The sequence below is a fragment of the Oncorhynchus keta genome, chromosome 13, assembly GCF_023373465.1.
Source record: "Oncorhynchus keta strain PuntledgeMale-10-30-2019 chromosome 13, Oket_V2, whole genome shotgun sequence".
Classification (NCBI taxonomy): Eukaryota; Metazoa; Chordata; class Actinopteri; order Salmoniformes; family Salmonidae; genus Oncorhynchus; species Oncorhynchus keta.
In genome coordinates, this window is record NC_068433.1 from 33,420,141 (window position 1) to 33,446,735 (window position 26,595).

General features: G+C 42.3%; 1 protein-coding gene across 5 annotated transcripts in view; it reads right to left on the reverse strand.

The window, feature by feature from the left end:
- The window catches only part of zgc:109889 (uncharacterized protein LOC553542 homolog), a 66,943-nt gene that overhangs the window by 24,485 nt on the left and 15,863 nt on the right, over positions 1-26,595 (reverse strand). For 3 of the 5 annotated variants that reach the window (XR_008062848.1, XR_008062846.1, XM_035783984.2), the window contains exons 2-3: positions 9,574-9,713; positions 8,296-8,430 (exon numbers count right to left, since the gene is read on the reverse strand). Coding sequence is in view for 1 of the 5 variants with exons in the window: in XM_035783984.2 (XP_035639877.2) it covers positions 8,296-8,430; positions 9,574-9,706 (268 nt within the window). In the remaining 4 variants the exon portion in view is untranslated. Of the gene's footprint in view, positions 1-8,295; positions 8,431-9,569; positions 9,714-26,595 lie in introns of all 5 variants that reach the window. The other 2 variants (XR_008062847.1, XR_008062849.1) reach the window with 2 other exon arrangements.

Sequence of the window (26,595 nt, forward strand, 5' to 3'; positions counted from 1 at the left end):
ATGGCGTTCTTCAGCTTGCAAGCCTCCCCCTTTTTCCTCCAAACATAACGATGGCCATTATGGCCAAACAGTTATATTTTTGTTTCATCAGACCAGAGGACATTTCTCCAAAAAGTACGATCTGTACTGTGCAGTTGCAAACCGTAGTCTGGCTTTTTTATGGAGGTTTTGGAGCAGTGGCTTCTTCCTTGCTGAGCGACCTTTCAGGTTATGTCGATATAGGACTCGTTTTACTGTGGATATCAATATTTCTGTACCTGTTTCCTCCAGCATCTTCACAAGGTCCTTTGCTGTTGTTCTGGGATTGATTTGCACTTTTTGCACCAAAGTATGTTAATCTCTAGGAGACAGAACGCATCTCCTTCTTGAGCAGTATGAAGGCTGCGTGGTACCATGGAGTTTATACTTGCGTAGTATTGTTTGTACAGATGAACGAGGTACCCTCAGGTGTTTGGAAATTGCTCCAAAAGGATGAACGAGACACCTCCAATTGACTCAAATTATGTCAATTAGCCTATCAGAAGCTTCTAAAGCCATGACATTTTCTGGAATTTTCCAAGCTGTTGAAAGGCACAGTCAACTTCGTGTACGTAAACTTCTGACCCACTGGAATTGTGATAATTTACAGATTAAATCATCTGTAAACAATCAATGGAAAAATTACTTGTGTCATGCATAAAGTAGATGCCCTAACTGACTTGCAAAAACTATAGTTTGTTAACTTCTTACGGATCATTGGGATGCTAGCATCCCACCTCGACAACATCCAGTGAAATTGCAGAGCGCCAAATTCAAATGACAGAAATCGTAATAAACATTCATGAAAATACAATTGTTATACATCATTTTGAAAACATAACTTCTTGTTAATCCAGCCGCCTTGTCAGATTTCAAAAAGGCTTTACGGCGAAAGCACTCCATGTGATTATCTGAGAAGAGCGACCCGCACACACAAGATTTACATACATTTTCCAACCAAGCAGAGGCAGAAATAGCGATAAAATAAATCACTTACTTTTGAAGATCTTCATCTGATTGCAAACACAAGGGTCCCAGCTACATAACAAATGGCCTTTTTGTTTGATAAAGTCCTTCTTTATATCCCAAAAAAGTAAGTTTGCGTTTGCGTGCTTGACTCAGTAATTCACCGGTTTCGCTCGTTGAAAATGCATTCAAATGAATCCCTTAAGTTACCAATAAACTTCCTCCAAACATATCAAACAACGTTCCTAATCAATCCTCAGGTACCCTAATATGTAAATAAATGATCAAATTTAAGACGGAGAATACCGGAGACCATTACCAATAACGAAGTGCATCCCCTTACCGGAACGCGCAACAAACACTATAGCCAAAATGGAAACCACTTAGAAAAACTACAAATTCTAGCTCATTTTTCCAAAAACAAGCCTGAAACTTTCTAAAGACTGGTGACATCTAGTGGAATCCCTAGGAACTGCAATATGGGAGGTCTTCCTTTTTTATTCCCATTCCCAGCCATTGGAATCAGTGGTGAGCTGAAATAAAAACTATGGATGGATTGTCCTTGGGTTTTTGCCTGCCATATCAGTTCTGTTATACACACAGACATAACGTTTTGGAAACGTTAGAGTGTTTTGCTACCAATTATATGCACATCAAAGCTTCTGGGCCTGAGTAATGGGCAGTTTACTATGGGCGCCTCATTCATCCAAACTTCCAAATACTGCCCCCTAGCTCTAAGAAGTTAATATTAGACATCGCGCACTAGCTGTTATTGACAAATAGACACACACCCCCACCCCTTGTCTTACCAGACGTAGCTTCTCTGTTCTGCCGGTGCATGGAAAATCCTGCCAGCTCTATATTATCCGTGTCGTCGTTCAGCCATGACTCAGTGAAACATGAGATATTACAGTTTTTAATGTCCCGTTGGTAGGATAATCTTGATCGTACGCCATCGATTTTATTTTCCAATGACTGCACGTTGGCCAATAGAACGGCTGGCAGTGAGAGTTTACTCACTTGCCTACAAATTTTCAGAATGTAGCCCGAACTCCACCTCCTTTTTCTCTATCTTTTCTTCAAGCAAATGACGGGGATTGGGCCTGTTACCGGAAAAGCAGTATATCCTTTCCATCGAAATCGTTAAGGAAGAAAAAAAATTATTCTTCTAGTTCAAGGTGAGTAATCGCTATTCTGATGAACAGAAGTTATTTTCAGTCATAAGAGATGGTAGCAGCAACATTATGTACAAAATAAGTAAATAAAGAAGTTACGAACAATGTGAAAAAACAAACAAATGGCACAGTTTGTTAGGAGCACGTAAAACATCCCCACCGGCGCCATTATACATCTTTGTAGTGACTGGGTGTATTGATACACCATCAAAAGTGTAATTTAAAAACTTAACCTTGCTTTTTTTTATACCCATCTACCAATAGGTGTCTTTCATTGCGATGCATTGGAAAACCTGCCTTGTCTCTGTGGTTGAATCTGTGTTTGAATCTGTGTTTGAAATTCACTGCTTGACTGAGGGACCTTAATTGATAATTGTATATGTGGGGTACAGAGATGAGGAAGTCATTCAAAAATCATGTTAAACACTATTATTGTCCATTTGTCTTATGTGACTTGAACAGCACATTTTTACTTAGAGGTTTGCCATAACAAAAGGGGTTCAATATGTATCGACTCCAGACAATTCAGCTTTACATTTTTTAAAATTTGTAAAATGTTATAAACATAATTTCAGTTTGACATTGTGTGTGTGTGTGTGTGTGTAGGCCAGTGACCCAACATTTTAATTGAATTAATCAGTTTAAAATTCAGTTTAACACAAAATGTAACACTTCTTTCTAAAGTGTATGAATTGGACAATATTGCTGTCCTGCCTGAGCATTCAAAATGTAACGAGTACATTCAGGTGTGTGGGAAAATGTATGGGAGTAAAAAGTGTATATTTTCTTTAGGAATGTAGTGGCGTAAAAGTTAACATTGTCAAAAATATAAAGAGTCAAGTACATATACAGTTGAAGTTGGAAGTTTACATACACTTATGTTGGAGTCACTGAAACTCGTTTTTCAACCACTCCACACATTTCTTGTTATTACAGGAAAACTTAAATTGGTTTTACCTTATTATTACCAGTATGTCACATACATTGCAAGTTGTGGGATTTTTGTTTCACACTTAGAGTAGCCCTAGCTATCCTTTTGTAAAGGTTGAAGAGTCTATTGTCCTGCTTATAGCCCATCATGGAAAGGTTGTTTGCACCTATGTTTTAGGGCTGCAGTAGGTCCTAAAATCTATGCTTTCAGGGAATGTTTAAAAAAAGTCCAAAAATGATGGGTGGAGTTAGAATTTTGGCTGTGACAAGTTTTAAAATCAACCAACGTCAGCCTTTAAATGCTTTATTATCCAAATGTTTAAAAATTGTGTGTGGGTGACAAAGAGTACACAAATTGTCAAGAAACATTTCTTGACAAAAGTGACCCAAAACTTTTGAACAGCAGTATATACAGTGGGGAGAACAAGTATTTGATAACCTGCCAAATCTGCAGTGTTTCCTACTTACAAAGCATGTAGAGGTCTGTCATTTTTATCAAAGGTACACTTCAACTGTGAGAGATGTAATCTAAAACAAAAATCCAGAAAATCACATTGTATGATTTTTAAGTAATTAATTTGCATTTTGCTTAGAGTTTCTTGCCTTGGCAAATCGCGCCATTAAGACACTGATGCCCTTTGCAACCACATACCTATGTGAGAGTGGATTCTCACCTTCACTAGCATGAAAACTAAATACAGGTACAGACTGCCTGTGGAAAACGATGTAAGACAGACTCACCAATACAATTGCAACATTGCAGAGTTATGTGCATCCTTTCAAGCACACCATTCTCATTAACCTGTGATGAGTTATTCATAATTTTCGATGAACAAATAAGGTTTTATATGAAAGATGGCAACAACAAAAAAAGAGCAAAATGACTGATTTATTATTTGTGCCCTGGTCCTATAAGAGCTCTGTCACTTCCCACGAGCCAGATAGTGACAAAAACTCACTCATTCGTATGTTTAAGAAAAATATCATATAGTGTGTGGGGCTGGCTTACAATGATGGCAAAAACAACATTTAAGAGTGCACTGACCCTGGTGCAGTTGGAGGTTGAATGTTTGAAGGGGTACGGGACTATAAAAAGGTTTGGAAACCACTGCTCTAGTACAGCCAATATTAAAAACAGTCAAATGCTTCTCAAAGATGCCCTCTGGTGGTCAAACTAGCACTAACTGTCATTAATGGCAACAATGGCTGACACTTAATAACTTGCTGTAGAATTCTGGGGCAGCGCGCAAGCTGTGCTGGATAGCCCCCTTTTTTTCCCAATTTTGCCTTAAACGACATACCAAATCTATACCAATTCAAGGATATGCATATTCTTGGTACCATTTGAAAAGAAACACGTTGAAGTTTGTGGAAATGTGAATTGAATGTAGGAGAATAACACAATAGATCTGGTAGAAGAAAATGCAAAGAAAAAAGAAGAAAGAAATTCTACCACCATCTTTGAAATGCAAGAGAAAGGTCCCAGTTCCAGCCATCACTCTGGTTGTAATTCAGATGTCCATGACATTTAGTGTGAAGCCAGCCAGGTACATTTGGGCAAATCGTGAAGGAGACATTTGCATTCATATTAGATTTTTCTGCAAGAATATTGTCAAATCTGTATACTTGGACTTTGATTTAGCTTTTCCAGTATTAGCAGCCATATTATAAGTTCAACATTTACAAAACCAGTTTTCATAACTCTGATTATTCTTATAATTTTTGTCCAAAAGGAAAAGGCATGCTGTCGCAAAATGTTAGCACCTACATTTTGCGACAGATACAGGGTTTCCGGATACTCCCGTTCAGCCCAGCTCATTGGCTATCTAGCTAGCTTTGTTTGACCCCGATTGGGGCTTATTTGACAAAGATACAGTTGATCAAATGAAGACCGGCCGCGTCATCGGCGTGCCATGAAGGCGTCACTCTCTGACCAAATTTGGTGTCCTATAGGTTATATCACACCCCTAATGATATAGTGAAGTCTGGTTATGTTCTAGGATCTCTGAGGAATACATACAAATGTGATTTGCCTGGTTGAAACAACGTTTAGGGTTAGATTTTCACAGATTCCTTTCTTTGCAAATTGAACATGTGGAAATCCAAAATCGATCGTGCATGTTATATGGACCTTTTAAGGATATGAAAAATGATTTTAATCTAACAAAACGACACTTCCTGTTATCTCTTGGACCCTTTCTATGATAAATCAGAGAAATATTTCAGAATATAAGTACACATTTCACCTTCAGAGGTGAATTTATCAAACCTATCGCAGTGAAAAAAAGTGTTTTGTTGTTAGGAGCTCTCCTCAAACAATAACATGCCATTGTTTCACAGTAATAGCTACTGTAAATTGGACAATGCAGTTATATTCAATTCTTTTTAAGCTTTCAGCCGATATAAGACACTTATATGTACCGACATTTGTTGTTTCTCTAAAATCTGCGATGGTGACAAGGCGCTGCATGATTTACAACTGTCGGTACACACATTTCTGCATGGACCTTGCTTTGTGCATGGGGGCATTGTCATGCTGAAAATGGAAAGGGCCTTCCCCAAACTGTTGCCACAAAGTTGGAAGCACAGAATTGTCTATAATGTCATTGATTTCTGTAGCGGTAAGAATTCCCTTCAGTGGAACTAAGGGAACTAGCCTGAACCATAAAACAGCCAAAGACATTATTCCTCCTCCACCAAACTTTACAGTTGGAACTGTGCATTCGGGCAGGTAGTGCTCTCTTGGCATCCGCCAAACCCAGATTCGTCCTTTGGACTGCCAGATGGTGAAGTGTGATTCATCACTCCAGAGAACACATTTCCATTGCTCCAATGGCAGCGAGCTTTACACCACTCCATTGCACATGGTGATTTTAGGCTTGTGTGCGACTGCTTATCCATGGAAATCCATTTCATGAAGCTCCCGACAAACAGTTCTTGTTGGGATGTTGCTTCCAGAGGCAGTTTGGAACTCGGTAATGAGCAGAGGACAGACGATTTTTACACGGTATGTGCTTCAGCACTTGGTAGTCCTGTTCTGTGAGCTTGTGTGGCCTACCACTTTGAGGCTCAGCAGTTGTTGCTCCTAGATGTTTCCACATCACAATAACAGCACTTACAGCTGACCGGGGCAGCTCTAGCAGGGCAGAAATTTGACGAGCTGACTTGTTGGAAAGGTGGCGTCCTATGACGGTGCCACGTTGAAAGCCACTGAGCTCTTCAGTAAGGCCATTCTACTGCCAATGTTAGTCTATGGAGATTGCAGAGCCGTGTGCTCGATTTTATACAACTGTCAGCAACAGGTGTGGCTGAAATGGCAGAATCCACTCATTTTAAGTGGTGTCTACATACTTTTGTATAGTGTATGTAGCGGTGTAATAATGCTATATGGATGTACTGTTTTATCTTTTTTTTATGTTTGATGTAAGTGCCTTAATGCGTTTGGACCCCTGCCTTGGTAGCAGCTAATGTGTATCCCTAATAAATACAAATACCTCCCTCCCATGTTCCCACATGTATCACTGCAGACATTTTTCCCTTTAGCTTTACATCTGTCAGCGGGACACACCACACACACACACGGCTCATCGATTAGTAATAATCTATTAAAGATATACTCAGGCTATTCTGGAGGAGGAAAGCCACTGACACACACACCAAAATATTCAAGCAGACAAACCATAAAGCCAGTCACAAACCAAATATCCACAGGAACAACAACCACAACCCAAATCATGCACCCATGTACGCATAAACAAAACGTACACACGTGCGCACACTCACACACTTTAAAAAGCACTCACCCCTATCTGTTGAGTCTGACACCTCTACAGGCTAGAAAAAGGTCAGCAGACACACAAACGCAAGTGGCTGGTTCGTTTGAAGGTCAGACAGTCGATAGTTTATAATGCACGCACACAACACACACACACAAAAAGAGTGCTTAGCCATCACACTGACAATGCAACTCCCTGTGCGTTGCCAATACAGTGCTTCTCTATGTGGCTGAAGAGACAATGCATTCCTATGGGGACTGAAAGAGAGAGATACTACTCTAACAGCACACAGTGTGTAAGGTATGGATGGAATGGCTGAGTAGGAGACAGGAGAGAGAGGAAAGCAGATTAAAAAACTAGAAGAGAGAAGCGGAGAAGAAATACGATATGAGAGGGAAGAAGGACAAAAGAGGAGGGGCCAGAGAGAAGGGGGGGAAAACGGGGAATAGAAAGGTGGAGAACACGTGTCGGAGAAAAGAGGAGTGGAGGATATGATAGAGGCAAGGTTATTATTAGTCATGTAATACAGTGCTTCCCTCTCAGGTGGTCAGCTCATCCCTCCTGTATCCAGTGTGTGTGTGTCTGTGTTTTTTTATTTATCCCTCCTTAATCTCTAAGAAAAGCTGGGTCACTTCACTACTCCACTGCAGCTAAGGCACAGTACAGCTCACACCACTGTAGCAGGCCACATGAAATAAAATACTATAGTATCCTGTAGTATTATTATATTTATATACTAGTATACACTATAGTGTTTTGAGGAAAGCTTAGTGATGAGCTTGGAGGGCACTATGGTGATCCTCTTATCCAGGTGGGAGAGGGCATTGTGTAGTATAGTATTCTAAAGTATACTAAAAGAATACTATAGCAAGCACTACACGATCAAGGGATACTACAGTGTGGAGTATAATATTCTACAGTATACTACAAAATGATGTAGTAAGCACAACACGATTGAGGAATACTAGTGTGTAGTATAATATTCCACAGTATATTCCACAATAACAGAGCATTTTATACTTAGCAATTTAGTATTTTATATTAAACTGTAGTCTTTTTTATGTGGGACTGCACAATACACACACAATCAAGAGTGATCCTGTGGGATCCTTGGGACGACCCTGCCCTAAACCCTAACCTTAACCATAACACTTACTTTAACATTTTAACTTCAATGGGGTGACGTCAGAGTTGATTCGTCACAAGCATCCCACTTAGCATTTACCAATGATATGCACATTCCAAATTCCACCAAAGACAGAGTGGCTGCATTCAATCACACCAGCACTGGGGAAAACCTCACTGCTGCAAAACAGATAGAGAGCTGCATTCACTCAGTGAAGCGGCAGTAGGTGAAATGTTGCTGCTGCTATGCTTTATCCCATGTACCAACACACTTTGTCAGGTGACAAACTAAGATGAAAACACACCTTCTTCCACGGTGGAGTCTAGCTGTGTGACTTTGACAGCCAGTATGTCTACTCTCTCCTGTAGGTTGTTCATTCTCATGTAGAAGCTGTTGGCTTCATTGAACAGCTCTCCAAAGATGTCCTCCGCATGACGACCTGCAGGAGGAAGAGACACATTAGTACACAGGATAATACACACACCTTAATCAATGGGCAGGAATACTCTATAGTCTCACTGTGCTGTGCCCCCTGCAGAGCTGCTGTCTGACATCCAGCAGAGAACAATGCATTATAGTCTGCCTGCTCCACAGTGTGTACACACACACCTTATCAAGGGACCCAGTATATATATATATATATATATATATATATATATATATATATATATCTCAATATAGATATATAACAATATAAATTAAAACAGCACCTACTGTAACATCGCTGGGTGCTATGTCAGGTTATTGACTAGATATAAGGACTTATCATTGTTATAGCACTGATACATATTGTACCACACATCAATAATGTAGTCTAACACTGAGTGAAGGTGGTTTCAAAGCACACTCAAGTGCACTTCAGTCATTGTCTCTAGGGTGGAGAGGTGGAAGTCGGAGTTGTCTTTTAGTCTAATGAAGCTTCCCTGTCAAAGGAATACCATTAGACCACAATAACAAGGTGTACTTACTTTACTACGCAAGGGATTCTACCCCAAAGTGGACACATTAGCAACCACTGGTGTAGAGGCTACTGGCATGACTAACAGACTATTATTCCAATTTATTAAATAAATAATACCCCCTTTGACACAAAGTCCTTAGATATTTATGCTATCCCATAGAAGCCATAGGGCAAAGCTGGGTGAATGTAGAGCCACAAATACTGGCAATTTTTATTAGCTTCAAGAGTCAGCCTACTGGTAAGTGTCCATTATTATCATCTGCAGGTGTCTGGGTCAGAAAGTCAAGCTAATATATTCCCATCTCAACCTCTACAGCAGACCTGATCAGCATACAGGATAAGTCTATAGGAGATCAGGATAACCCTAGGAGGCACAGACCAGTGAGGAGATGGATGGATTTCCAATAGGCGCACAGATCATGGCCTCACATGTTTAAACCATGCTCCTATCTCTCTCTCCTGCCCTTCACTGATGTGTTTGTTTCACACAAATAACAACCCCGCCCCCGTGCGCACACACACACACACACACACACACACACACACACACACACACACACACACACACACACACACACACACACACACACACACACACACCACACACACACACACACTTACTGAGGCTACCAAGCTGTTTGATGATGGCAGCGAGGGTGCTATTGGTAACACACTCCAGTTCACTGGTGACTCCATCAGGTACTGCACCTCGACACAGATGTCTAGGCTCTATACTGCGTTTTACCAAGGGCATGGTTTACCTATGGGGAGAGAGATGGAAGAAAGTGCAAAAAAGAGTGAGAAATGGACTAAAAAAGTGAGGGAGGGAGAGAGAGGTGTCTGGGCTCTATACTGCGCTTTACCAATGGCATGGTGATTCACCTGGGGGAAGAGATGGAGAGCGAGCTGTAAGTAGTGGTAGAGAGAGGCAGTAGGAAAGATAGGGTGACAAAAGAGGAAGAGTAGAAGGAGAGTTAGACAAAGGGAAGAAAGAAGTAGGGAGGGAGAAAAGAAGCACAGGAAAAGGATAAATCAAAAGTGAACATCACAGAAGACATGATATTACACTAATCAACTCAGACAGTCAGATCAGATATCCACAGCGATGAACTAAATGCAAACTGCCTTCTGATCAGCCTGTAGGCCACAGAGATAACTATCTCCACTGACTTAGAGACAGTGACCTGATCTGGGTGACTGGCTCTGTTAATATTGGGCTGGTGTCAGGCCCCCGGGGACCAGTTGCCTGCTAAGCTGCTTTGTGTCAGTGCGACTGGGATCTGTGCAGGGTCCAATGAGGCGGAATGGTTGGTTCAGTGTTAACTGTTAACTGCCACAGCTTGTGCTGCTCCTGCTGGGCTGTCTTACCAATGGTGAGAGGACAGAATAAGGAGAGCCCCTGAACGCGTAACAAATGGCATCCTGTTCCCTATATAGTGCACTACTTTTGACCAAATCCATATGGACCCTGGTCAAAGGTAGTGCCCTATAAAAGGGAAGAGTATGCCATTTGGGATGCACACCTATCATGATAGGGGAGCACAATGTCTTTGTAGAAAAAGACTGAAAAACTCTGCTGCGAAGAACGCTCTCTCCCTCTCCAAAGAAGCTACACGTGAGATGGAACTGTAGCTCCTCTCTCTCTCTTCTGAATTTGGTCCATGGCCTCTTCTGCCCTTGAATTTGAACTGTGTGATGTGTGTCAGAACAGTCTGTGTGTTTGATACACACACAGAGAGGGCATGTATGCGTATGCGTGTGTGAAGTATGTCAGTTCTCTATGTGATAGTAATTGTGACGGTGATTATCTTGGAAGTGTGGGAGTGTGTGTGGAATGGCTGACTTCCACAGCACTGACCGGGGAAAACACACAGACACACACACCGCCTTCCAACTGAGATGGAAAAAGGGAACCAGGGCACAAATGAAAAGTGATGATGAGCGCTATTTATGTGTGTGTGTGTGTGTGTGTGTGTGTTGGTTGTTTGGTTTGTCCCAATTGAGCTCTGCCTGTCATCCTAACAGATAGTGTCTGTCCTCTCTCCATCTCACATGGGGATGCAAAGGGTCGGAAACTTTCCGGTAAATTTCCGGAATTGTTCCACGGGAAGTTAAGCCAGGGAATTTTGCTTACATTTATCAAAAAAAGTTAGCCTATAAACAGTAAACTTTTTTTGTGGGATACACATTAGGCAATTCTAGGTCTTGTGGCACATTTTGGTTAAACTGTCCCCAATTCAATGGAATTGCAACCCTCTGCATGCACAGTGCATTCTTCCATCATATGTACAGCTGATTCTCAAGATCTTGCACACTATTGAGCCAATACTAATACACTGTCTGAGCCAAGGATTACATGCTTTCTGGTAAGTTTTGATTACAATACTGGGTAGAGTGAATATATGTTTTTGTTAACTAGTAAATAGTAGCCTACAGCAAAGTGTGTTTAAATAATTTCTAACTTGTTAACAATTTCTGCTAGTTAGTTTTTGCTACCATGTGGGTTTTAGCTTGCTTGAGCCTGCTAACTGAGGAGTGTTAATTCACCTGTTTCCATACATGTTTCATTTAAAGTTTTAAGTTTGTTAATCTTACTGCTTAACTATTTATCAGTACATGGAATTGTATTTTTTAACTCCGTTTCCCTAATCTTTACAGGAACATTCCATGGCACTATCTGATGTGTGGAGACATTTCACTGCAGCTAATGTAGAATGAAAAGATGTGTACATTTGCAAATACTGTGCCAAATCATATGTGAAGAATGCAACAAAGATGCAGAACATCTGGCCAAGTGCATAAAGTTCCCTCAGACTCACAACAAGCAACCTCTGACAAAGGACCCTCTATTTCTATTCGAGGTGAAAATGATGAATCAGACACCTTATCGATAGCAACAGCTCATGGTCCTACCTGAATCAGAAGATTTGTTTTTATTCAATGGAGGAACGTAGTCAGAGAAATGCTGGTGAATGTCTTGCTCGAGCTGTGTATGCAACTGGTTCACCTCTGATGGTCACAGGCAGTGTATAGGAAGATATTTCTGAATGTTCTTCCCCCAGCATACACTCCTCCAAACAGACATGCTTTATCGACTAATTTTCTGGATGCAGAGTTCAACATAGTTCAAGTGAAGGTCAAGCAAATCATAGAGAAAGCAGACTGTATTGCAATCATCTCTGATGGGTGGTCGATTGTTCGTGGGCAAGGAATAATTAACTACATCATCTCCACCCCTCAACCAGTATTCAACAAGAGCACAGCCACAAGGGACAACATACACACTTGTCTCTACATTGCAGATGAGCTGAAGGCAGTCATCAATGACCTTGGACCACAGAAGGTATTTTCACTGGTGACAGACCAAGCAGCCGTCATGTTCACAGCATTGTCTAAAGTGGAGTCCTACCCTCACATCACACCCATTGGCTGTGCTGCTCATGCATTGAATCTGCTCCTCAAGGACATCATGGCACTGAAAACAATGGGTACACTCTACAAGAGAGTCAAGGAAATGGTTAGGTATATATAGCAGCAATCTACCTCACCAAGCAAAGTGAGAAGAATAATAGCACCACATTAAAGCTGCCCAGCAGCACTCGTTGGGGTGGTGTTGTCATCATGTTTGACAGTCTCCTGAAGGGGAAGGAGACTCTCCAAGAAATTGGCCATATCACTGTCTGCCGATATGGGCAGCCCCATCAAGAGTTTCCTCCTGGATGATGTATTTTGGAAGAGAATGGTAAATGGCCCTGGTGGATACATCTCATTATTGTAATCTATTTTTGAATATTCGATTAGGTTTGTTGACGTCAACCGCACGTTTCAATGGAGAGAGACGCTATGCTAGCCTCATACTATGAATAGACAACTCCGATATGAAGTCTTTTTTTCCCCTCGATGTCACGTGTCCTACCTATTTCAGTACATTAATACGTGTAACATCAGTTTGCAAACAAAGTAAAAACAAAAATATATAAATTCAGCAAAAAAAGAAACATCCTCTCACTGTCAACTGCATTTATTGTCAGCAAACTTAACATCTGTAAATATTTGTATGTACATAACAAGGTTCAACAAATGAGAGACAAACTGAACAAGTTCCACAGACATGTGACTAACAGAAATTAAATAATGTGGGGGGGGTCAAAATCAAAATTAAGAGTCAGTTTGAGGTATGTCTGCCTCCTTGCTCGCACAGGCTTTTTCAGTTCTGCCCACAAATGTTCTATAGGATTGAAGTCAGGGCTTTGTGATGGCGACTCCAATACCTTGACTTTGCTGTCCTTAAGCCATTTTGTCACAACTTTGGAAGTATGCTTGGGGTCATTGTCCATTTGAAGACCCATTTGCGACCAAGCTTTAACTTCCTGACTGATGTCTTGAGATGTTGCTTCAATATATCCACATAACTCTTTTGCGAGGTGCACCAGTCCCTCCAGCAGCAAAGCCAGCAGCAAAGCACCCCCCACAACATGATGCTGCCACCCCCATGCTTCATGGTTGGAATGGTGTCGACAATTATTTTTCTGAAGTCTTGGCTGAGTTCTTTTGATTTCCCATGATGTCAAGCAAAGTGGCACTGAGTTTGACGGTAGGCCTTGAAATATATACACAGGTACACTTCCAATTGACTCAAATTATGTCAATGAGCCTATCAGAAGCTTCTGAAGCCATGACATATTTTGGGGAATTTTTCAAGTGGTTTAAAAAGGCACAGTCAACTTAGTGCATGTAAACTTCTGACCCCCTGGAATTGTGATACAGTGAATTATAAGTGAAATAATCTGTCTGTAAACAATTGATGGAAAAATACTTAGTAGATGTAGATGTCCTAACCGACTTGCCAAAACAATAGTTTGTTAAACAAGAAATTTGTGGAGTGGTTGAAAAACGGGTTTTAATGACTCCAACCTAAGTGTATGTAAACTTCCGACTTCAACTGCATGCATGTATGTATGTATGTATGTATGTATGTATGTATGTATGTATGTATGTATGTATGTATGTATGTATGTATGTATGTATGTATGTATGTATGTATGTATGTTTGTAAGCATTAGGCTTTCCCTGTAAACAAAATTCTCTCAAAAACAACAACATTACAACTGAATAACCGAACACCCCACTACCACCCCCACCCCATATTGCCCTTGAGTGGGTATATCCCCATTACCTACCTAGAGGGTTGGAGCCTGTCTGTGTGTATAAGATGGAGGGATATCTTTACTCGACATGAGTAATGCCGCAGGTGTGTGTGCCCCGAGTGTGAGTAATGTGTAGAGGCAGTATCGAGGTCACTCAGAAGAGTAGATCACACACACACACCCTCTAGTCTAGTCATCCCTTTAACCTTGAGGCCTGTCTGGCTGTCCGTCCACTTTAGGATCCACCCATCAGTCCATCCATTACCCTTTCACTTTCTCTCTCTCTCTCTACCTCTCTTTATCCATCTGACAAAATCTCTCCTTATTCTGAGAAAAGGATCGCAAGCATTCTCTTTCTCTCTCCCTTTATTCCCTGGCCTCTTTCTCTGTCTTCCTCCCTCTTCCCTTACCCCATAAGGGAAGAGACAGCCATCACCTTTGTCTTGAGATGTCCCAAGGTAAATTCATCTTCTGGTGTTTGGGGGAAAGCAGACTGTACCAGGTTTGACATCTCTTAGCTCCTTTTCCATATATTTTTTATCCTGAAAAACTCCCATCCCTAACGATTACAGGCATACAAATAACATGATGTAGCCACCACTATGCTTGAACATATGGAGTTATACTCAGAAATGGGTTGTATTGGATTTGCCCCAAACACTTTGTATTCAGGACAAGAAGTTAAATTGCTTTTCCACATTTTTTGCAGTTATCATTTGATGCTTTGTTGCAAACAGGATGCATGTTTAGGATTCTGTATTCTGTACAGACTTCCTTCTTTTCACTCTGTCAATTAGGGTTAGTAATTGTGGAGTAACTACAATGTTGTTGATCCATCCTCAGTTTAATGGCTGTGATAGAATACGAACTATTTTAAAGTCACCATTGGCCTCATGGTGAAATCCATGAGTGGTTTTCTTCCTCTCCAGCCACTGAGTTAGGAAGGACACCTGTTAGGAAGGACATCCAAAGTGTAAATAATAACTTTACCATGCTCAAAAGGATATTCAATATACCAATAGGTGCCCTTCTTTGTGAGGCATTGGAAAACCTCCCAGGTCTTTGTGGTTGAATTGGTGTTTGAAATGCACTGCTCGGCTGAAGGACCTCACAGATAATTGTGTTTGGGGTACAGCGATGAAGTTATTAAAAAATCTGGTTAAACACTTATTGCACACAGAGTGAGTCCATGCAACTTATGTAACATGTTAAGCACATTTTTACAGTGAGAGTGTGTGTTAACTGAAGAGTAGAAGGTTTCATCCAGTGTTTTCCCCTTACTGTCACAATGACATGCAGATCATTATGCATGTACTATATATTCATTCCGCCACACTGATCCAGGAAAATCACAAGTAGGCCTTTGTAAATATGAACAAATTAGCCATTCTATGCAGCATTATACACCAAGTATACAAAGCATTAAGGACTCTTGCACTTTCTATTATATAGACTGACCAGGTGAAAGCGATGATCCCTTGTCAATGTCACCTGTTAAATCCACTTTTTTTTTAAAAATCACTGTTTCCCGGTAGGCCGAACATTATAAATAAGAATTTGTTCTTATTTTCAATGACGGCCTAGGAACAGTAGGTTAACTGCCTTGTTCAGGGGCAGAACGGCAGCTCGGGGATTTGTCAGCTCAGGGATTTGTACTTGCAACCTAGTCCAACGCTCTAACCACTAGGCTAAGCTGCCTCGAAGTTGACTGAGAACCCATTCTCATTTACAGCAACAACCTGGGGAATAGTTACAGGGGAGAGAAAGGGGGATGAATGAGCCAATTGGAAGCTGGGGATGATTAGGTGGCCATGATGGTATGAGGCCAGATTGTGGCTTAATACCCCTACTCTTACGATAAGTGACCTTTAGTGACCACAGAGAGTCAGGTCACCCATTTAATGTTCCATCTGAAAGACAGCACCCTACACAGGGCAATTTCCCCAACCACTGTCCTGGGGCATTGGCACATTTTAGACCATATTTTAAACTTCCAGCAGCATCTGGTCTCCCATCCAGGGACCAATAAGGACCAATCCTGCTTAGCTTCAGAGGCAAGCCAGCAGTGGGACGCATAGCTTGTGTTGCTACAGTAGTGTTTTTTGTTTAAAGCTACATAGTAGGATAGAGCAGCAGGTGAGTAGAGGCTAGTAAAAGGGAGGAGAGCGGTGCCAAGGGGGCTGTTGCTATAGCAACATGCTGAGAAACCTGCTCTAGACGTGTGCAGCAGTGGAACCCAATGCGACATTGCAATAGTGATGGAGCGAGAGAAAAGGGAAAGACCGAAAGATTGTCTAAGCTAATCTAGATCTAATCTAGATCTAATACAGTACATAATTGCCTATGCTGTGTGCCTTGGCTAGGTTTTGTGTGACCCAGTGCGTAATTAACAAACCTAATTAACACTCTTCCTGGAGTCAGCCGTGTGATGATTCTAACCTGGATTACTTTCAGACAGGTGAGTGTGATTGTCATCTGGTCATAATACAGTAACTGCCCTGGAAGGCGGTCCTTAACTAAATTCCATGGCTGCCCTGGATGGCTCGCTGGCCTAACTAAGCATAATTATCCTTATCTCACTTGACCTACAGACACCGCCACTCTCCAGATGGAAAAAGGTGGAAGGGGGAAGGTGAGACGAGAGCAGGGTCAACAGGGATGAAGTCGAGTGAGGAGAGGGAGAAGGGTGAGGCCATGAGGGAAAGCAGGGAGGGGGAGGGATGAACAGAAGGCTGACTAAGTGGTATCTCTGTTCCCGCCTGGCCTCCCTGTAGGAATGCGTGTTAAAGTCCCAGAGCTAATGCTATCAACATAATCATCCTTTAACCACCCACTGTGACACCAGTCTGCTACAGTCTAGAGGTCGCTAGGCTAACATTATGGCTAATTAGTTAGCTGTGACACCAGTCTGCTATAGCTAGGTCTTATGGATATACATGGGCTCCCGAGTGGTGCAGTGGTCTAAGGCACTGCAGCTCAGTGCTAGAGGTATCACTACAGACCCTGGTTCGATTCCAGGCTGAATCACAACCGGCCGTGATTGGGAGTTCCATAGGGTTCAGACGGGGTAGGCCGTCAACGTAAATAAGAATTTGTTCTTAACATTTATTTTAACTAGGAAAGACAGTTATATAAAATAGGAAGTAAGTCTGTTATACCCAGACCTCTGATTGTGAGAGACATTGGCTAGCAGTCTGTTACAGTCTTAGAGGTTGCTGGGCTAACACAAGCTTAGCTTCATGCTAAATAGCTAGCTACCCTATATGTATCCAGCTAGATGCTAATACAGAGAAAGACAGGGCAAAAGTCTGCTAACCACCCACTAATACACCAGTCTGCTACAGTCTAGTTGCTAGGCAAACGTTACAGGTTAATTAGCTAGCCTCTGCAAATATAGCTATGAACACACAGAGAGAGAGAGAGAGACAGGGCATGGGTCTGTTAGCTATCCACTCCCCACTTTCTGAGAGAGACATGGTCTGGCTAACACAGGGGTTGATTAGTCAGACAGCGTAACAGAAATATTTAGATAGACAGGGTTAAAACATTGAATGAAATAAATCCAAAGATTGTGTCACTACATAAAATTACATTAATATTGAAAATGTATTTCTATCATTTCAATTGCTACCACAAGAAGAGAGAGAGAGAGAGAGAGAGAGAGAGAGAGAGATGACTGCCTTTGAACTGCCCCGATTCCACAGTTTCAAGTAGTCCCCCCGTCTCAACTCTTTGATGCATGTGTTTGTTGACGCTCACAGGAGAGTTCCATTGTATGGGTCATTATCCTGAGATGGAATTACGACTGCACTTCAAGCCACTAATACTAAACCAAAATTACGCAAAATACTATCCCTCCCCCCATTGACTCGTGCAAGTTCCATGGTACGAGTCATTACACAGAAATGAAATTACAACTGCACTTCAAGCCGCTAATCCTAAACCCAAATTACTGTAGGCACACTACCACCCTCCCTCCCCCTTTTTCGGAAGATGGGTTTGGTGGAGGCGTTGCCATGGTTTCCTTTGAAGTCCTTCAACTTTGGCTTCAAATAAAAAGTGAGGGGCAGCAGAGAGCGAGAGAAAGGGAAAAAGGAGGGTGGCGAGAAAGAGGGGGTAGAATGAGATAAAGTACAGAACGAGAGAGGTAGGTAGAGAAAGAGAGAGCGTGAGAGAGCTTGCACAAGGCAAGGAGAACAAGGCCGTTTCCTGTCGTTGTGTTACGACACAGAGGGAGACACAGGTCAGGTGAGGGATTACCATACAGTCACTGTAAAGGTACTGTGAATAAAACATGACCATAGGAACACACTACAGCATCTGATGTCATACTGTAGGTTCATAACATGGAGAGGAGATTCAGAGGGCTGCCCTGGAAAGCACACACATACAAAATAGCTTTTGTCCTCATGGGCATATATACAGTTGAAGTCAGAAGGTTACATACACCTTAGACAAATACTTTCAAACCAGTGGTTCTTAACCTTGGAGGTACTGAACCCCACCAGTTTCATATGCGCATTCACCGAACCCTTCTTAATTGGAAAAATAAAATATGATTTTTTCAAATTCAAAACATAATGAACCGTGCATCAACATCAGTGTTCAAAGAACAAAATCATTAAAACATGATTTTCACACAAAAACATAATAATGAATATTTACTGCAAATCAGTGTGACTTCTGCTGTTGCCTTTCAGAGACAAGTTCAGAAATGCGCGGCTTCACCTTGGCAAGTGTCACTCTCATGTCATTTTCGCAACAAAGTCTGTTCCTTTTCTTCGTTTTTATGTCCAGCATCCTAGAAAAGGATTGCTCGCAAAGATATGTTGCAACAAATGGTATGAAAATCTCCAGAGCTTTCTTAGCAATAACAGGATACGTTACCATTTGTTGACACCAAAACGTTGTAAGCGTTGCTGTTCTGAAGAGTTGCTGTTGAACCTGGCTCTGCTGAATTTCAATGATTTCATCGAGGTATTCATCATCGACATCTGTTGTTTCAACACTAAACGTGAACGGCTGTCTCACCCATGCTGGATATGACTCTCTTGTAGGGAAGTATCCGTCGGGAGACTTTGCAAGCTCATCTAAGTGCGTGGCAATTGCTTGCTTCAGTTCCGCGGGTACAGAAATGTCTCCGATTCCAGATACATCTTCGATCTTACTTACACAGTCGTCCAGCAGGGGAAAATTTGCGAAGTTATTGTTCTCTGTTCATCGTTTCCATAACGGTAGCTTTTTTTGAAAAGCCTTCAGGTTTTCCTCAGCTTCGATGATGTTGACTCCACCGCCCTGAATCTTTTGATTGAGATGATTGAGAGCTGCGAAGATATCAGCCATGTACGCTAAAATGAGAATGAACTCAGAATTTTTTAAGCAATCTGTATGACAATGTTGGTGGCTCTTGCAAAAACAGGGCTAATTCCACACACACATGGCAAAAACACAATTCAGCACCTGTCCCCGGGATAACCACAGAATGTTAGAGTGGTACAGAAGTACCTCGAATTCAGAGCCCATTTCTTTACACAGCTCACTGAAGATGCGGTGCCTCAGAGCACTCGTTCGCACATAGTTCACGCATTCCACTACAATTTTTAATACTTCTGCCAGTTTTGAGGAAAGGTTTTGGTTGCCAATGCATGCCTGTGCAGAATACAATGCGCAACAATGATGTGTGGTGCATTGGCTTTCACTAGCGCACCAAAACCAGACTTTCTTCCCAGCATGACTGGAGCTCCGTCCGAACAAACTGCAGAAACCATATCCCAAGAAAGATTGTTGTCTTTGAAGAAGTCATCCACAAGTTTATTCACATCGGCTGCCTTAGTTGTTGTTGTAAGAGGCTTACAAAATAAAAAAATTCTTCCTTTATCACGTCGTCTTTCACATAGCGCACGAATACAGCAAGCTGGCTTAGATTGGAAACGTCTGTGGTCTCGTCGAAGGCTGAATTTTGCCGGGCTTGAAATCAGATCGGCAACTACTTGAGCCAAGATGTCTTTGCTCATGTCCTCTATTCTGTCGCTGATGGTGTCATTTGAAAGAGGAATTTGGGATAACTTAACTTCAGCCTCTTTTCCCAGCATGATATTCGCTATCTTCAACACACCTGGTTTTATGAGTGTTTCACCAATGGCGTGTGGCTTGCCCTGCTTTGCGATCAGGTAAGCAACTTCGTACGATGCTGTGAGAATCGGTTTGTTGATGGGTACAAAGCCGAGAAGTTTTTAAGACAATTAATCAGAGTAAAATTCCCTGTCTTAGGTCAGTTAGGATCACCACTTTATTTTAAGAATGTGAAATGTCAGAATAATAGCAGAGGATGATTTATTTCAGCTTTTTATTTCTTTCATCACATTCCCAGTGGGTCAGAAGTTTACATACACTCAATTAGTATTTGGTAGCATTGCCTTTAAATTGTTTCACTTGGGTCAAACGTTCCGGGCAGCCTTCCACAAGCTCCCCACAATAAGTTGGGTGAATTTTTGCCCATTCCTCCTGACAGATGCGTCAGAGATGGCATAGCAGTTCAGACGTCTTTTGTCCTCGTCTGGTCGTGTCCCATATATATATAAAAAAAATATATATAAACAACTTTTTCACATACATTTGTCAAATTTCCATAAACTCATCTTCAAAACACTCTCCTGCAACCCTCCTCACCAATTTAGATTTATAAAAAAGTATTATTTACCTCAAATATGTAATCCTCCAAGAAGCTAGCCAGAAACTCCAAGAAGCTAGTCAGAAACTAGCCAGAAGCTAGCCGGGAGCTAGCAACAAGCTAGCCAGAAGCTAATCCAGAAGCTAATCAGAAGCTAGTTAGCTTCTTTACTGACACATCGTTAGTATTCAGCGAACCACGGTTTGTGGTCATCAGCTATCCTTTAGCTTGAAAATCTATCACCAATTTTATACGGCGCAGCGCGGCTCGGAACGGAACATACCGGACCAATTTCTCTCTCCATGTCCCTGGATTTCAACCGCTAACTCTGTGTCACGCCTTGGTCATTGTATTTTGTGTTTTCGTTATATATTTGGTCAGGCCAGGGTGTGACATGGGTTTATATGTTGTGGTTCGTATTGGGTTTTTGTAGTTATTGGGATTACGGCTGAGTAGGGGTGTTGCATAGGCTTGGCTGCCTGAGGCGGTTCTCAATCAGAGCCAGGTGATTCTCGTTGTCTCTGATTGGGAACCGTATTTAGGTAGCCTGGGTTTCACTTTGTATTTCGTGGGTGATTGTTCCTGTCTCTGTGTAGTTTCACCAGATAGGCTGTAAGGTTTCACGTTCCGTTTTGTTGTTTTGTATTTGTATCAGTTATTTCATGTACCGCGATTCTTTCATTAAAGACATGAGTAACCACCACGCTGCATTTCGGTCCGACTCTCTTTCTACAAACGAAGAACGCCGTTACACTCTGGACATTCATACCTGGATCTCACAGCTAGCTGCTATCCGTCTGACTAATCGGCTTTCGTCGATTCCGGAGCAAACATCAATTATTCCGGAGCGAGCCAGCTGAAGAGTTCCATCAATCAATCCTGGGCTGCAGTCACCTATCCGGACCCATTTTACTGCCTACGCGGAGCCCCACCGGGCCTTCACAACTGGACTGCCGACGTTATCTACCCGAAGGAGTTATCCGGCTGGCTCCTCCATCGCGACGTTACCTGAACGCCCATCTGTGGCCTGCTAACCGTTAGCTGTCTTATCGGCTGCTATCTGAATAGACAATCGGACAATTTATTTATTTATTTTTATTATTATTATTTTTCTTCTTGGGCCTCTATAACTATTGTTTTTATTTATGTTGTTGTTGTGTGATTTGGATTAATCCCCTCTACCACACGGAACCCCACTAATCCACTGACGGAACGCAAGAGGTGGCTAATAACAGACCTCCATCCTATGCTAGCTAGCTGTCTAAATCGCCGTGACCCCCAACCAACCTCTCCACTCACCGGACCCTTTTGATCACTCGACTAAGCATGCCTCTCCTTAATGTCAATATACCTTGTCCATTGCTGTTCTGGTTAGTGTTTATTGGCTTATTTCACTGTAGAGCCTCTAGTCCTTCTCACTATACCTTATCCAACCTATTAGTTCCACCACCCACACATGCGATGACATCTCCTGGTTTCAATGATGTTTCTAGAGACAATATCTCTCTCATCATCACTCAATACCTAGGTTTACCTCCACTGTATTCACATCCTACCATACCTTTGTCTGTACATTATACCTTGATGCTATTTTATTGCCCCCAGAAACCTCCTTTTACTCTCTGTTCCAGACGTTCTAAACGACCAATTCTTATTGCTTTTAGCCGCACCCTTATTCTACTCCTACTCTGTTTCTCTGGCGATGTAGAGGTGAATCCAGGCCCTGCAGTGCTTAGCTCCACTCCTATTCCCCAGGTGCTCTCTTTTGACGACTTCTGTAATCGTAATAGCCTTGGTTTCATGCATGTTAACATTAGAAGCCTCCTCCCTAAGTTGGTTCTATTCACTGCTTTAGCACACTCTGCCAACCCGGATGCTCTAGCTGTGTCTGAATCCTGGCTTAGGAAGACCACCAAAAATTCTGAAATTTTAATTCCAAACTACAACATTTTCAGACAAGATAGAACTGCCAAAGGGGGCAGTGTTGTAATCTACTGCAAAGATAGCCTGCAGAGTTCTGTCCTACTATCCAGGTCTGTACCCAAACAATTTGAACTTCTACTTTTAAAATCCACCTCTCTAAAAACAATTCTCATCTTTGCCGCCTGCTATAGACCACCCTCCGCCCCCAGCTGTGCTCTGGACACCATATGTGAACTGATTGCCCCCCATCTATCTTCAGAGCTCGTGCTGCTTGGCGACCTAAACTGGAACATGCTTAACACCCTAGCCATCCTACAATCTAAGCTTGATGCCCTTAATCTCACACAAATGATCAATGAACCTACCAGGTACCCCCCCACCAAAGCCTTAAACACGGGCACCCTCATAGATATCATCCTAACCAACTTGCCCTCTAAATACAGCTCTGCTGTCTTCAACCAAGATCTCAGCGATCACTGCCTCATTGCCACTCATCACTGTAAAACGCTTCCTGAAACACTTCAGCGAGCAGGCCTTTCTAATCGACCTGGCCGGGGTATCCTGGAAGGATATTGATCTCATACCGCAGTAGAGGATGCCTGGATATTTTTTTAAATGCCTTCCTAACCATCTTAAATAAACATACCCCATTCAAGAAATTTAGAACCAGGAACAGATATAGCCCTTGGTTCTCCCCAGACCTGACTGCCCTTAACCAACACAAAAACATCCTATGGCGTTCTGCATTAGCATCGAACAGCCCCCGTGATTTGCAGCTGTTCAGGGAAGCTAGAAACCATTATACACAGGCAGTTAGAAAAGCCAAGGCTAGATTTTTCAAGCAGAAATTTGCTTCCTGCAACACTAACTCAAAAAAGTTCTGGGACACTGTAAAGTCCATGGAGAATAAGAACACCTCCTCCCAGCTGCCCACTGCACTGAAGATTAGGAAACACTGTCACCACTGATAAATCCACCATAATTGAGAATTTCAATAAGCATTTTTCTACGGCTGGCCATGCTTTCCACCTGGCTACTTCGACCCCGGTCACAGCACTGCACCCCCCACAGCAACTCGCCCAAGCCTTCCCCATTTCTCCTTCTCCCATATCCGTTCAGCTGATGTTCTGAAAGAGCTGCAAAATCTGGACCCCTACAAATCAGCCGGGCTAGACAATCTGGACCCTTTCTTTCTAAAATAATCTGCCGAAATTGTTGCCACCCCTATTACTAGCCTGTTCAACCTCTCTTTCATGTCGTCTGAGATTCCCAAATATTGGAAAGCAGCTGCGGTCATCCCCCTCTTCAAAGGGGGGAACACTCTTGACCCAAACTGCTACAGATCTATATCTATCCTACCCTGCCTTTCTAACGTCTTCGAAAGCCAAGTCAAAAAACAGATAACCGACCATTTCGAATCTCACCATACCTTCTCCGCTATGCAATCTGGTTTCAGAGCTGTTCATGGGTGCACCTCAGCCACGCTCAAGGTCCTAAGCGATATCTTAACCGCCATCGATAAGAAACATTACTGTTCAGCCGTATTCATTGATCTGGCCAAGGCTTTCAACTCTGTCAATCACCACATCCGTTTCTCAAATGATTGCTTCACCTGGTTCACCAACTACTTCTCTGATAGAGTTCAGTGTGTCAAATCGGAGGGTCTGCTGTCCGGACCTCTGGCAATCTCTATGGGGGTGCTACAGGGTTCAATTCTTGGACCGACTCTCTTCTCTGTATACATCAATGAGGTCGCTCTTGCTGCTGTTGAGTCTCTGATCCACCTCTGCACAGACGACACCATTCTGTATACTTCTGGCCCTTCTTTGGACAATGTGTTTACAATCCTCCAGGCAAGCTTCAATGCCATACAACTCTCCTTCCGTGGCCTTCAATTGCTCTTAAATACAAGTAAAACTAAATGCATGCTCTTCAACCGATCGCTACCTGCACCTACCCGCCTGTCCAACATCACTACTCTGGACGGCTCTGACTTAGAACACGTGGACAACTACAAATACTTAGGTGTCTGGTTAGACTGTAAACTCTCCTTCCAGACCCATATCAATCATCTCCAATCCAGAGTTAAATCTAGAATTGGCTTCCTATTTCGCAACAAAGCATCCTTCACTCATGCTGCCAAACATACCCTTGTAAAACTGACCATCCGACAAATCCTCGACTTTGGTGATGTCATTTACAAAATAGCCTCCAATACCCTACTCAACAAATTGGATGCAGTCTATCACAGTGCAATCTGTTTTGTCACCAAAGCCCCATATACTACCCACCATTGCGACCTGTACGCTCTCGTTGGCTGGCCCTCGCTTCATACTCGTCGTTAAACCCACTGGCTCCATGTCATCTACAAGACCCTGCTAGGTAAAGTCCCCCCTTATCTCAGCTCGCTGGTCACCATAGCATCTGAAGCACAAGCTCCAGCAGGTATATCTCTCTAGTCACCCCCAAAACCAATTCTTTCTTTGGCCGCCTCTCCTTCCAGATCTCTGCTGCCAATGACTGGAACGAACTACAAAAATCTCTGAAACTGGAAACACTTATCTCTCTCACTAGCTTTAAGCACCAACTGTCAGAGCAGCTCACAGATTACTGCACCTGTACATAGCCCACCTATAATTTAGCCCAAACAACTACCTCTTTCCCTACTGTATTTCATTTATTTATTTTGCTCCTTTGCACCCCATTATTTTTATTTCTACTTTGCACATTCTTCCATTGCAAATCTACCATTCCAGTGTTTTACTTGCTATATTATATTTACTTTGCCACCATGGCCTTTTTTTGCCTTTACCTCCCTTATCTCACCTCATTTGCTCACATCGTATATACAGTGCCGTGCAAAAGTATTCGGCCCTGTAACGGCGTTCGCTTGTTGAAGGAGAGTCGGACCAAAATGCGGCGTGGTAGTTACTCATGTTCTTTAATGAAAAAACAACGATACATGAAATAACTGTATATATACAAAAACAACAAAACGGAACGTGAAAACCTATACAGCCTGTCTGGTGAACACTAACACAGAGACAGGAACAATCACCCACGAAATACCCAGTGAAACCCCGGCTACCTAAATATGGTTCCCAATCAGAGACAACGAGAATCACCTGACTCTGATTGAGAACCGCCTCAGGCAGCCAAACCTATGCTACACCCCTACTCAGCCGCAATCCCAATGCCTACAAAACCCCACTACGAAACACAACATTTTAAACCCATGTCACACCCTGGCCTGACCGAATATATAACGAAAACACAAAATACTATGACCAAGGCGTGACATGCCCCCTTGAACTTTACGACCTTTTGCCACATTTCAGGCTTCAAACATAAAGATATAAAACTTTATTTTTTTGTGAAGAATCAACAACAAGTGGGACACAATCATGAAGTGGATATTTCAAACTTTAACAAATCAAAAACTGAAAAATTGGTCGTGCAAAATTATTCAGCCCCTTTACTTTCAGTGCAGCAAACTCTCTCCAGAAGTTCAGTGAGGATCTCTGAATGATCCAATGTTGACCTAAATTACTAATGATGATAAATACAATCCACCTGTGTGTAATCAAGTCTCCGTATAAATGCACCTGCACTGTGATAGTCTCAGAGGTCCGTTAAAAGAGCAGAGAGCATCATGAAGAACAAGGAACACACCAGGCAGGTCCGAGATACTGTTGTGAAGAAGTTTAAAGCCGGCTTTGGATACAAAAAGATTTCCCAAGCTTTAAACATCCCAAGGAGCACTGTGCAAGCGATAATACTGAAATGGAAGGAGTATCAGACCACTGCAAATCTACCAAGACCTGGCCGTCCCTCTAAACTTTCAGCTCATAGAAGGAGAAGACTGATCATAGATGCAGCCAAGAGGTCCATGATCACTCTGGA